The sequence below is a fragment of the Platalea leucorodia genome, assembly GCF_965183815.1.
Source record: "Platalea leucorodia genome assembly, contig: HAP1_HAP1_SCAFFOLD_463, whole genome shotgun sequence".
Taxonomy (NCBI): Eukaryota; Metazoa; Chordata; class Aves; order Pelecaniformes; family Threskiornithidae; genus Platalea; species Platalea leucorodia.
Window position 1 is genome coordinate 26715 of NW_028121128.1, and position 13075 is coordinate 39789.

Consider the following 13075-nt stretch of genomic DNA (forward strand, 5'->3'; position numbering starts at 1 on the left):
TCCCCAGTGCTCCCAGTCCCCCCCAGTGCCCCCCAGTCCACCCAGTATCCCCAGTCCCCCCCAGTGCCCCCAATCCCTCCCAGTCCCCCCCAGTATCCCCAGTCCCCCCCAGCATCCCCCAGTGCTCCCAGTCCTCCCCAGTCCCCCCCACTGCCCCCCAGTCCACCCAGTACCCCCAGTGCCCCCAGTCCACCCAGTGCCCCAGTGCCCCCAGTTCCCCCCAGTGCCCCCAGTTCCCCCCGTGCCCCAGCCCCGCCCCTTCCCCCGGGGGGGGGGGGTGCGCGCGCGGCGAGCAGGAGGGGGCGGGGCGCACCTGCCGTCACGTGCCCCGGCCCCGCCCCCCCTCCCCTCCCCGCACCTGGCGCTCGCGCCACGCTCCCGCCCGCGGCCGCGCCCGCCGCCGAACCCGCCCGAACCCGTTCCGAACCCGCCCGAGCCCCCCCGAAGCCCCCCGAGCCCGCCCGAAGCCGAGCCGAGCCCCCCCGAAGCCGAGCCGAGCCCCCCCGAAGCCCCCCGAGCCCGCCCGAAGCCGAGCCGAGCCCGCCCGAAGCCGAGCCGAACGCCTCCGAACCCGCCCCGATCGCAGCCGAACCGGGCCGGGCCGGGCCCCGCCACCGGCCGCCGCTGCCCCGGGGATGGTGGCGGCTCCTCCCGCCGCGGCCGCGGCCATGCGCCGGGGTTTCCTGGTGCCCGAGATCCGCCCGCTCGACCAGTACGACGGGGCGAGGGCTCGGAGCGCCGCCAGCCTCGCCTGGGCCATCGCCACCGGCTACGGAGGCGCGGGTAGGCCCCGGTACCGGGGGGGGGGCGGTACTGAGGGGGGGGGTACCGGTATTGGGGGGGGGGGGGACCGGTACTGAGGGGGGGGTACCGGTATTGAGGGGGGGGGTACCGGTATTAGGGGGTGGGTACCGGTATTGAGGGGGACGATCCCGGTATTGGGGGGTGGGTACCGGTATTGGGGGGGGTGGGTACCGGTATTGGGGGGTGCGTACCGGTATTGAGGCTGGGGGGTACCGGTATTGGGGGTAGGTACCGGTACTGGGGGGGGGGGGGTACCGGTATTGGGGGGTGGGTACCGGTACTGAGGGGGGGGGTACCGGTATTGGGGGTAGGTACCGGTACTGGGGGGGGGGGTACTGGTATTGGGGGGTGGGTACCGGTACTGAGGGGGGGGGTACCGGTATTGGGGGTAGGTACCGGTACTGGGGGGGGGGGGGGGGTGGGTACCGGTATTGGGGGGTGGGTACCGGTATTGAGGGGGAGGATCCCGGTACTGGGGGGTGGGGACCGGTATTGGGGGTGGGTACCGGTACTGAGGGGGGGTACCGGTATTGGATGGGGGTACCGGTACCGGGGGGGGATGCTCGGTACCGGGGGGGTGAGGATCCCCCCCCCCGGTGCTTTTGTTGCAGTCTGGGGGGGTGACGTGGTGGGAGTGATGTCGCGGCGTGACGTCACAGGGCGGGACCCCCTGCGGCGCCGCCTCTTGCGGTGTTGGGGGGGGGGAGGGTCGTGTGTGTACCCCCCCCCAGGGTGCTGGGGGGATCCCCAATCCCCCCTCCCCCCCGAGAGGGGGACCCCCCTGTGCCCCCCCGAATATTGGGGGGTCCCCCATGTGCCCCCCCCGGGCGTTTTGGGGACCCCCCATGTGCCCCCCCCGGGAGTTGGGGTGACGCCCATGTGCCCCCCCGGGAAGGGGGCCCCCCGTGCCCCCCCAGGGTGCTGGGGTGACCCCGGGGCTCAGGGGACCCCATTCACCCCCCCATGGGGGGATCCCCCATTCCCCGCCCCCCCCCGGTCAAAGTCCCCCCCTCCCCCCCCCGCCCAGCGCCCTTTGGACCGGGGGAGGGGCCAGATCCCGGGGGGGCGGGGAAGGGACCCAGGCGGGGGGGGGCACCTGGGTGCTGTTGGGGGCGGGGGGGGCACCCATGCTGGGGGCCCGGGCGTCTGGGGCGGTGCTGGGGGGTGGGTTACACCCATGGGGTGCAGGATGGGTGCTGGGAGCTGACACCACCCCCCCCCGTGGGTGCAGGATGGGTGCCGTGGGTCGGGCAGTGGTGCTGGGGGGGCAGGGTGGGTGCTGGGGTTGAGCCCTCCCCCCAAGTGGGGTGCTGGATGGGTGCTGGGGGCTGACAACCCCCCGTTGGTGCAGGATGGGTGCTGGGGGTGCTGGAGGGTGAGCTCCCCCCAGGTGGTGTGCAGGATGGGTGCTGGGGGCTGACACCCCCCTGTGGGGTGCAGGGTGGGTGCTGGAGGGTGAGACCCCCTCTCTCGGGGTGCAGGATGGGTGCCGTGGGTGCTGTGGATTGGGTGTGGGTGCTGTGGGTGCAGTGCTGTAGATGCAGGATGGGTGCCGTGGGTGCTGTGGATTGGGTGTGGGTGCCATGGGTGCAGGGTGGGTGCTGTAGATGCAGGATGGGTGCCGTGGGTGCCATGGGTTGGGTGTGGGTGCAGGATGGGTGCTGTAGGTGCTGTGGATTGGGTGTGGGTGCTGTGGGTGCAGTGCTGTAGATGCAGGATGGGTGCCATGGGTTGGGTGCAGGTGCAGGATGGGTGCCGTGGGTGCCATGGGTTGGGTGCAGGATGGGTGCCATGGGTGCAGGATGGGTGCCGTGGGTGCCGGGTGGCAGTAGCGGGCCGGGACCCGTTGGGTGCCCGGGGCGGGGGCGCGTTCCCACGCCGGGTGGGGCGGGCGTGGGCGTGGGCACCCGCCGGGGGCCCCAGGGTTCGGTGCCGGGGCTCCGCCCGCACCCACGGCCCCGCCCCTCCAGGAATGCGCCCCCCACCCCACCGGGGAGGGACCCAGGCGTCCGGGTTCCCCTCCCACCCGTCTCGGGGGTCTGTGGCCGTGGGGGGTCTGTGGCGGAGCAGGTGGGGGTCCCGTGGCCACTGTGGGGCTGCGGCCGTGGGTCCGTGGGGGTCCGTGGCCATGGGCGTGGGTCCGTGGTTGGATCCATGGTCTTCAGTTCAGGGTGGGCTTGGTGGGTCCGTGGTGGGTCCGTGGCCACTGGGGGTCTTTGGGCATGGGTCCATGGTTGGATCCATGGTCATCAGCTCATGGTGGGCTTTCGCTGTGGGTCCATGGTGGGTCCGTGGCCACTGGGGGTCTCCGTGGCCACTGGGGGTCTCTGTGGCCATGGGTCCATGGTTGGGTCCGTGGTCATCAGTTCAGGGTGGGCTTTGTGGGTCCATGGTGCTTGGGGGTCTCTGTGGCCATGGGTCCATGGTTGGATCTGTGGTCGTCAGCTCATGGTGGTCTTTCGCTGTGGGTCCGTGGCCACTGGGGGTCTCCATGGCCACTGGGGGTCTCTGTGGGCATGGGTCTGTGGTTGGATCCATGGTCTTCAGTTCAGGGTGGGCTTGGTGGGTCCATGGTGGGTCCGTGGCCACTGGGGGTCTCTGTGGCCATGGGTCCATGGTTGGATCCATGGTCATCAGCTCATGGTGGGCTTTCGCTGTGGGTCCATGGTGGGTCCATGGCCGCTGGGGTCTCCGTGGCCACTGGGGGTCTCTGTGGGCATGGGTCCATGGTTGGGTCCGTGGTCATCAGCTCATGGTGAGGCTTTGTGGGTCCGTGGTGGGTCCGTGGCCACTGGGGGTCTCTGTGGCCATGGGCCCATGGTTGGATCCGTGGTCATCAGCTCATGGTGGGCTTTCGCTGTGGGTCCGTGGCCACTGGGGGTCTCCGTGGCCACTGGGGGTCTCCGTGGCCACTGGGGGTCTCTGTGGGCATGGGTCCGTGGTTGGATCTGTGGTCATCAGCTCATGGTGGGGCTTTGGCTGTGGGTCCGTGGTGGTTCATTGGCTGTTGGGGGTCTCCATGTCCAAGAGTCCACAGTCATTGGTTCGTGGTGGGGCCTTGGCTGTCGGTCCGTGGCTCTGGTTGGTTGCGACCACTGGAGGTGGTTCTCCCCATAGCTGTGGTGGGATCTGTGGGGCTTCCACAGTTGCTGTGGGGCCGCAGCTGTGGGTCCGTGGTGGCTCCGTGGTCGTTGGGGGTCGTGGCCGTGGGTCTGTGGATAGATCTGTGGCTGTTGGTGCACGGTGGGTCTGTGGTCACCGGGGTCTCCACTCGTGGTCGTGGTCATGGATCCGTGGCTGGATCCGTGGTCGTGGGACCATGACTGTGGTGGGGTCTGGGGGGGGTCCATGGTTGCTGTGGGGCTGCAGCCATGGGTCCGTGATGGGTCTGTGGCCATTGGGGTCTCCATGGCCGTGGGTCCCTGGTCATTGGCTCATGGTGGGGTGTTGACCGTGGGTCTGTGGCTGTTGGGGTCTCCGGCTGTTGGGGTCTCCATGGCCGTGGGTCTGTGGTGGACCCATGGGTGGCTTCAAGGCTTTGGGTCTATGGTGGGTCCATGGTTCTGGTCATGGACCTGTGGTGGGTCTGTTGCCGTGGCACGGTTCTGTGGTGGGTTCATGGTTATGGGTCCATGGATGGGTTCAAGGTAACCATGGGCCTGCGGCCCTGGGTCCGTGGTAGCGGCCACGGGTCTGTGATGGACACAGAGGTGGATTCAAGACAGTGAGGGGTCTGTGGTCGTGGACACGGGTCTATGGTGGTTCCATGACGGGGTTCAAGGCAACTATGGGTCCATGGCTTCGGCTGTGGGTCCATGGCCGGTCTGTGGTGGTGGCCACGGGCCTGCAGTGGGACCGTGGATGGGTCCAAGGCAAGGCAAGGTCTGTAGCCATGGCCATGCGCCTGCGGTGGGTAGGTAGCCATGGGGCCATGGGTGATTTCAAGGCCACGATACGTCTGTGGCCCCGCGGTGGGTCCATGGACGGTTCCAAGCCATGACCGTGGGTCTGTGGTGGGTACGTAGCCATGGGTCCATGGCTGGTTTCAGGGCAATGACGGGTCCCCGGTGGCTCGGTGGCAGCTCAGGGTGCCACCACCCCTCACCCGTGTCCCCCCTTCTCCCTGTCCCCCCTCAGGCAACGTCCCCGAGGAGCTCCGCGACCCCTTCTACACCGACCAGTACGAGCAGGAGCACATCAAGCCCCCCGTCACCCGGCTCCTGGTGGCCTCCGACATCTACTGCCGGGCCTGGTGTCACGCGCTGGGGCCCCCCGAGCCCCCCGCCGTCCCCCCGGCCGATAACGGGGCGCTGCTGGCCCTGCTGGCCCGCCGGGGGCTGCCCCCCACCTTCCAGGACGCCCCCGTCCGCGAGGCCGACCTCCAGCACAAGCCCATCAAGATGGTGGGGGAAACTGGGAGATACTGGGAAGGGGGGGGGGGGGAGTGGGGAGGGGGTAGGAGGCACTGGGAGCACTGGGCAGGCAGTGGGGGGGGCGCTGGGGGGAGCTGGGGAGGGAGGAGGGAACTGGGAAGGGAGTAGGAGGTGGTGGGGGGAACTGGGAGATACTGGGAAGGGGTGGGGGGGGGAGTGGGGAGGGGGTAGGAGGCACTGGGAGCACTGGGCAGGCAGTGGGGGGGGCGCTGGGGGGAGCTGGGGAGGGAGTGGGAGGCACTGGGAGCACTGGGCAGGCAGTGGGGGGTGCTGAGGAGGGAAGGAAGGGCGCTGGGGGGAACTGGGAAGGGAGTGGGAGGCACTGGGAGCACTGGGCAGGCGGTGGGGGGTGCTGAGGAGGGAAGGAAGGGCGCTGGGGGGAACTGGGAAGGGAGTGGGAGGCACTGGGAGCACTGGGCAGGCAGTGGGGGGTAGCTGGGGAGGGAGAGGGGAACTGGGTAGGGAGTGGGAGGCACTGGGAGCACTGGGCAGGCGTTGAGGGTTGCTGGGGAGGGAGGGAGGGGCACTGGAGGGAGCTGGGGGGGAACTGGGGAGAGAGGGAGGGGAACTGGGTGCTGGGGGGAACTGGGAAGGGAGTGGGAGGCACTGGGAGCACTGGGCAGGCAGTGGAGGGGTGCTGGGGAGGGAGAGGGGTAACTGGGAAAGGAGTGGGAGATACTGGGGGGAACTGGGGAGAGAGAGAGGAGCGTTGGGGGGAACTGGGAAGGGAGTGGGAGGCACTGGGAGCACTGGGCAGGCAGTGGGGGGGTGCTGGGGAGGGAGGGAGGGAGGGGTGCTGGGGGGAACTGGGGAGGGAGAAAGGGGCACTGGGGAGAACTGGGAAGGGAGTGGGAGGCACTGGGAGCACTGGGCAAGGCATGTGAAGGCACTGGGAGAACTGAGCGGGCAGCAGGGGTTACTGGGCAGGGTGTGTAAGAGCACTGGGAGCACTGGGCAGGCAGTGGGGGGGTGCTGGGGGGGGAGTGGGAGGTACTGGGGGAAACTGGGGAGGGAGAGAGGGGCAGTGGGGGGAACTGGGAAGCACTGGGAGCACTGGGCAGGCACTGGGAGGGCTCCCCCCCCCCATTAAGCCTCTTAACGTGGCTGAGGCCTTGTTAATTGGCTGGGGCCGATCCCATTAACCCTGTCCCCCTGGCACTGGGGGGCACTGGGGGGCACTGGGGGGGGCGGGACCCCCTTTGGGGGTGCCCCTGGCTGTGCCTGGGTTTTGGGGTCCCCCATCTCCCCCCGCTTTGGGCCCCCCCAATTCTGCCTGGTTTTGGGGTCCCCCCGTTTCTGCCCGCTTTGGGGGGGCCCCAGTCTCTGCCTGGTTTTGGGGGGCCCCACAGCTTGGCCTGTTTTTTGAGGGGGCCCTCATCTCTTCCCATTTTTGGGGTCCCCCAATCTCTCCCCAGTTTTGGGGTCCCCATCTCTGCCCATTTTTGGGGGGGCCCCAATCTCTGCCCACTTTGGGAGTCCCCATCTCTGCCCATTTTTGGGGGGGGCCCCAATCTCTGCCCATTTTTGGGGGGCCCTCAGTCAGTGCCCACTTTGGGGGGGCCCCCATCCCTCCCCACTTTAAGCCCCCCCATCTCCCCCCGACTCCCCGCCCCGGGCCCCCCACTGACGCCAGCCCCCCCAGGGCGCCCACCTCGCCCTCATCGACTCCCTGATGGTGGCTTTTGTCACCGAAGCCACCCGGGGGCTGGGACCCCCCCCGGGCGCCCCCCCGGGCCCCAGTTCCTGGGAGCAGAAGATCCTTGGCTGGCTGGACACGGTAAGCACCCAAATTTGGGGGGGGGGGGGGGTTGGGGGGGGCACCCCAAATTTACTGACCCCCCCCCATTTCTCTCCAGGTGAACCGCAAGCTGCAGGAGAGCACGGAGGGGGCCCCCCGCCCCGCAGCCCCCCCCGACGGCCCCGCGGCCCCCCCAGCCTGCGGGCACAAGGTTGGCCTTTATTAATTGGGGGGGGCTCATTAATTGGGGGGGATTAATTAATTGGGGGGGGCGTTCATTAATTAGGGGGGGATCAAAGTGGGGGCACCCCAAGGCTCGCCGCTGCTGCACCCATAAGTGGCTTCGCGCCCCCTCCTCTTTCTGCTTCACCCCCCCCCCCGTCTTGGGGACCCCCCCCACGCTGTTGGGGACCCCCCCCGGTGTTGAAACCCCCCCTCTCGGTTTTGGGGACCCCCCCTCGGTTTTGGGGACCCCCCCTCGCCTCTGATGCGCCTCTTTGTCTCCTCGGCTTCAGTGTCCCACCCGGTGGTACTGGAAGTTGGTTCCTGTAAGTGGGTGCTTTTCTTTACCCCCCCCCAATTCCTGACCCCCCCCGCACCCCAAAAATCCCCCCCCAGCACCCCAAAACTCTCCCCTCCCTGCTTGACCCCCCCTAAATTTGTGGGGTGCTGCTGGCCCCCCCCAGCTCGCTCACAGTTCCCCCCCCCCCTTTGCTGCTTGCTGGAGGAAGGATGCTGGGGGGTGCCCCCCCCCCCCAATGGGGGGGCTGAAATGGGGGGGGACCCCCCAAAAAAATTGGGGGGGGTTGCCTGTGGGCCCTCCCAAATTTTGGGGGGGGTACTGCCAGTGGGGCCCCCCCAGATGTGGATATGGGGGTACTGATTGTAGAGCCCCCCCCAAATTTTGTGGGGGCCCCCCTACAGCCCCCCCCAATTTGAGTGGGGGGCATTGCTGTGGCCCCCCCGAAACTGAGGGGGGCTCAAGCCCCCCCAAAACTGGGGGCCAAGGGGGGGGACCCCAGCATCCTTCCCTCCCCTCCCCCTTTTCTTGCGTCGGCTTTGGGGGGGGCACGAAATTGCATGGGGGGGGCACGAAATGGGGGGGCACGGAATGGGGGGGGCATGAAATGGGGGGGCCCCCACGGAACTGGGGGGGGGCACGTGTGCGTTGTGCCTGCAGGGACCCCCCCACCCCCACCCAAACCCCCCCACCCCAGGGTGGGGGGGGCAGCAAGCAAACCCCGGAGCAGGGTGCCCCCCCCCCAAAAATAGGGGGGGCACCACATGGGCCCCCCAAATAAAGGGGGGGGCACAAAATGAAGCCCCTGGAAAATAAAGGGGGGGCAGCAATAGGACCCCCCAAAAAATGGGGGGGCACCAAATGGGCCCCCCAAAAAATTAAGGGGGGGCACCCAAATGGGCCCCCCAAAAATTGAGGGGGGGGGCACCAAATGGACCCCCAAAAATTAAGGGGGGGGCACCAAATGGACAAAAGGGCCCCCCATAAATAGGGGGGCACCAAATGGACCCCCCCAAAAAATAAAAGGGGGGGCACCGAATAGACCCCCCCAAATTTCGGGGCACCCAATGCCCCCCCCCCTAATTTCAGGCCACCCAATGCCCCCCCACATTTCAGGGCACCCAATTCCCCCCCCCCAATTTCAGGGCACCCAATGACCCCCCCCAAAAATTTAGGGCACCCAATGCCCCCCCTAAATTTAGGGGTACCCAATGCTCCCCAAAATTTCAGGGCACCCAATGCCCCCCCCCAAAATTTTGAGGCACCCAATGCCCCCCCCCAATTTCAGGGCGCCCAATGCCCCCCCAAGTTTCGGGGCGCCCATCCCGCCGCGGTTGGGGGTGCCCCGCGCCCCCCGGGCGCCCTGACGCTCTCTCTCCCCCGCGGGGCCGCAGCACGCCATCGCCTTTTGTTTGAAGGAATCGGGGAGTAAACCTCCGGTGGTAACGTATCACCCCACCCATGGGTGGGGGGCACCCACGGGTGCCCCCCCCCCCACCTCCCCCCCCCCCCCCGCTGCTGCTGCCTGCAACGCTGCCCGCATGGTGCCCCCCCCCCCCCCCCCAGCACCCTGCTCCGGGTTTAGGGGGGCACCCCTGCCCCCACACACGCCAAGGGGGGGTTGGGGGGGGGGGGCACCCATCTGCCCCCCCCGGTTGATTTGGGTGGGGGGCACCCATCTGCCCCCCCGTGTGATTTTAGGGGGGGTGGGCACCCCTGTGCCCCCCCAGATCGCGTTGCGGTGCACAAGCACCCATGGGCACCGGTGAATTTGGGGAGGGGGCACCCCTGTGCCCCCCCAGTTTGATTTTGAGGGGGTGGGCACCCATGGGTGCCCTGTGCCCCCCCCAGTCTGATTTTAGGGGGGGTGGGCACCCCTGTGCCCCCCCAGGTTGATTTTGGGGGGTGGGCACCCTTGTGCCCCCCCTCAATCACATTGGGGTGCACGAGCACCCATGGGCACCGGTGAATTTGGGGAGGGGGCACCCCTGTGCCCCCCCAGTTTGATTTTGAGGGGGTGGGCACCCATGGGTGCCCTGTGCTCCCCCTCAGTTTGATTTAGGGGGGTGGGCACCCCTGTGCCCCCCCATTTTGTACTGGGGTGCACAAGCACCCATGTATTTGGGGAGGGGGCACCCCTGTGCTCCCCCCCATTCTGCAGTGGAGTGGGGGGCACCCATGGGCGCCCTGTGCCCCCCCGCAGTCTGATTTTGGGTGGGAGGCACCCATCTGCCCCCCCATTTTATTTTGGGGGGTGGGCACCCATCTGCCCCCCCCGATCGTGTTGGGGTGCATGAGCACCCATGGGCACCGGTGAATTTGGGGAGGGGGCACCCGTGTAGCCCCCTCCCAGTTTGATTCGGGGTGGGGGGCACCCATGGGTGCCCTGTGCCCCCCCAGGTTGATTTTGGGGGGTGGGCACCCCTGTGCCCCCCCCCCCGATTGCATTGGTATGCATGAGCACCCTGGTGAATTTGGGGAGGGGGCGCCCATGTAGCCCCCTCCCAGTTTGATTCGGGGTGGGGGGCACCCATGGGTGCCCTGTGCCCCCCCCAGTCTGATTTTAGGGGGGGTGGGCACCCATCTGCCCCTCCCGAGGTTGATTTTGGGTGGGGGGCACCCCTGTGCCCCCCCCCAGATCTCATTGGGGTGCACGGGCACCCATGGGCACTGGTGAATTTGGGGAGGGGGCACCCCTCTGCCCCCCCACTGTGATTTTAGGGGTGGGGGGCACCCATGGGTGCCCTGTGCCCCCCCCAGTTTGATTTGGGGGGGTGGGCACCCCCGTGCCCCCCCATTTGTATTGGGGTGCACGGGCACCCATATAGCTGGGGGGCACCCATATCTGGGGGGGCACACATGTACTGGGGGGGCACCCCGTGCCCCATTGGGGGGGGGGGGGCCATTTCCACTGCCCCCCCCATTTCCCCATACTGGGCTATACTGGTGCGGGGGGGGGGCGTTGCAGGAGCGTCCGTCCGTCTGTCCGTGCCCCCCGTCTGCATGCCCCCCCCCCAAATCCCCGCTGCACTTTGGGGGGGCCCCGGGGGGGTCCGGCTGCGCCCCTCCCCCCGCATGCTGCCCCTGGGGGGGGCGGGGGGGGGGGGTCGGTGCGGGGGTTTTGGGGGGCCGCTGCTGACCCCCCCCCCCCCCCGGCCCCCCCAGATCCGGTACCGCAAGGACAAGGTGCCCCCCCGGCAGAGCCCCTGCTTCCCCCCGCTGCTGGGGCTGAAGGACCTGGCCAGCGGGGGGGCCCTCGCCGCCGCCATCCACTACTACTGCCCGCAGGCCCTGCGCCTGGAGGGTGGGCGGGGGGGGCGGGGGGGGCTGGGGGGGGCTATGGGGTGGGGGGGTATGGGGGCACAGGGAGGTATGGGGCTGGGGGGGCTGGGGGGGGGGGGCTATGGGGGCTGGGGGGGTATGGGGGGCTATGGGGTGGGGGGGTATGGGGGCACAGGGAGGTATGGGGCTGGGGGCCGTGGGGGGCTATGGGGGGCTATGGGGTATGGGGGGGCCATGGGGCATGGAGAGTACGGGGGGGGGGGCACAGGGGGGATGGGGGGGAGGGGGCTATGGGGGGGGCTATGGGGGGGGGCTGGGGGATGGGGGGTATGGTTGGGGGGCCAGGGAGGGCATGGGGGGGCACGGGGGGCGTGGGGCTGGGGGGGCACGGCAGGGTGTCCCCCTCCCCAGGGCAGAGGTGACCCTGTCCCCTGCCCCCCCCCGCCCCCCTTTGTCCCCCGTGACCCCATCCCCCCTGTCACCCCCATCCCTTGTCCCCCTGTCCCCTCTTGCCCCCTGTGCCCCCCGTCCCCCCACATCCCCCCATCCCCTCCTGTGTCCCCCTGTGTCCCCCCCATGTCCCCCTGTCCCCTGTGTCCCCCCATGTCCCCTTGTCCCCCATGCTCCCTGTCCCCCCGTCCCCCCATGTCCCTGTGTCCCCCCTGTCCCCCCATGTCCCTCTGTCCCCTGTGTCCCCCTGTCCCCCCCATGTCCCCTTGTCCCCCCTGTGCCCCTGTGTCCCCCTGTCCCCCCATGTCCCTCTGTCCCCTGTGTCCCCCTGTCCCCCCCATGTCCCCTTGTCCCCCCTGTGCCCCTGTGTCCCCCGTGTCCCCCTGTCCCCCTCTGTCCACTGTGCCCCTGGCCCCCCCATCCCCATGTCTCCCCTATCCCCCTGTCCCCTGTGTCCCCCATCCCCCCGTGCCCCCTGTCCCCCGTGTCCCCCCCATCCCTTGTCCCCCCCCATCCCCCCCGTCCCCCTGTCCCCCCCCATCCCCTGTCCCCCCGCCGTGCCCCCCGTCCCCCGTGTCCCCCCCGCCCCCCGCAGAGGTGTGCCTGAAGGAGCCCATGTCGGTGGCCGAGAGCCTGCACAACCTGGGGCTGGTGCGGGACTTCAGCGCCCGCCACCTGGGCACCCGCTGCCCCCTCGCCCTGGAGGACCTGCTCTACATGCCCCCCGCCCTGCGGGTGCGCCGGCGGGGGGGACACGGGGGGGGGACACGGGGGGGGACACGGGGGGGAACGGGGACACGGGGGGGACACGGGGGGATTGGGGGGGAATGGGGACATGGGGGGGAATGGGGGGATTGGGGACATGGGGGGGACATAGGGGGGACGTAGGGGATTGGGGGGCTTGGGGACATGGGGGGGGACATGGGGACACGGGGGGGAATGGGAACATGGGGGGGCTGGGGGACATGGGGGGAAGGGGGGACATGGGGGGGAATGGAGGGATTGGGGACATAGGGGGGCTGGGGACATGGGGACATTGGGGGGGCCTGGGGACACGGGGGGGAATGGGAACATGGGGGGAAGGGGGAACATGGGGGCATGGGGGGAAGGGGGACATGGGGGGGGAATGGAGGGATTGGGGACATAGGGGGGCTGGGGACATGGGGACATTGGGGGGGCCTGGGGACACGGGGGGGAATGGAGGACACGGGGGGACTGGGGACACCAGGGGATCGGGGCTTGGGGGGGACGGGGGGATGAGGGGATTGGGGACATGGGGGGACACAGGGGGACTGGGGACATGGGGGGGACATGGGGGGCATTGGGGGGTTTGGGGACAAGAATCATGGGGGGACACGGGGGGGACGGGGGGATTGGGGACACGGGGGGGACAGGGGGGACTTGGGGGGACACAGGGACATTCGGGACAGTGGGGACAGGGGGACGTGGGGACATTGGGGACGCTGAGGGGACACTGGGGACGCCCGCGCCCTGACCCCCCCCCCCCCAGCTGAACGTGGGGGCCTTCCTCGCCGAGCTCTTCCTCTGCTTCGAGGTGCTGCGGCCCCCCTTCGTGCGCCCCCGCCGCCTGGGGGGGCCCCCAGGTACCGGGGGGGCTGGGGGGAGGGGGTCCCTAGGGTGGGGGGCCCCCCAGGTACGGGGCGGGGCATGGGGGGGGGGCTGGGTTGGGGATCCCAGGTGGGGGGGGAGGGTCATGTTTGGGGGCATTTGGGGGGAGACCCGGGGTGGGGGGGGGCACAGGGGGGGTCTGGGGGGCCCAGGTTTGGGGGGGCACGGGGGGGGGGTCGGGGGCATGGGGGGGCCTGGGGGAGGGCTCAGGTTTGGGGG

The 13075-nt window shown here is 69.6% G+C and overlaps 1 protein-coding gene across 1 annotated transcript; it reads left to right on the plus strand.

Moving 5' to 3' along the window:
- Nucleotides 1-635: 635 nt before the first annotated feature.
- Nucleotides 636-12831, plus strand: LOC309604204 (calmodulin-regulated spectrin-associated protein 3-like; the record flags this gene model as incomplete). The annotated part of the gene is made up of 9 exons (XM_082339135.1): nt 636-783; nt 4942-5207; nt 6880-7014; nt 7094-7126; nt 7491-7523; nt 8890-8937; nt 10661-10799; nt 11823-11962; nt 12738-12831. Coding segments are annotated over 9 exons (1036 nt in total), but the record flags the coding sequence as incomplete, so codon positions are not given.
- Nucleotides 12832-13075: the final 244 nt, after the last annotated feature.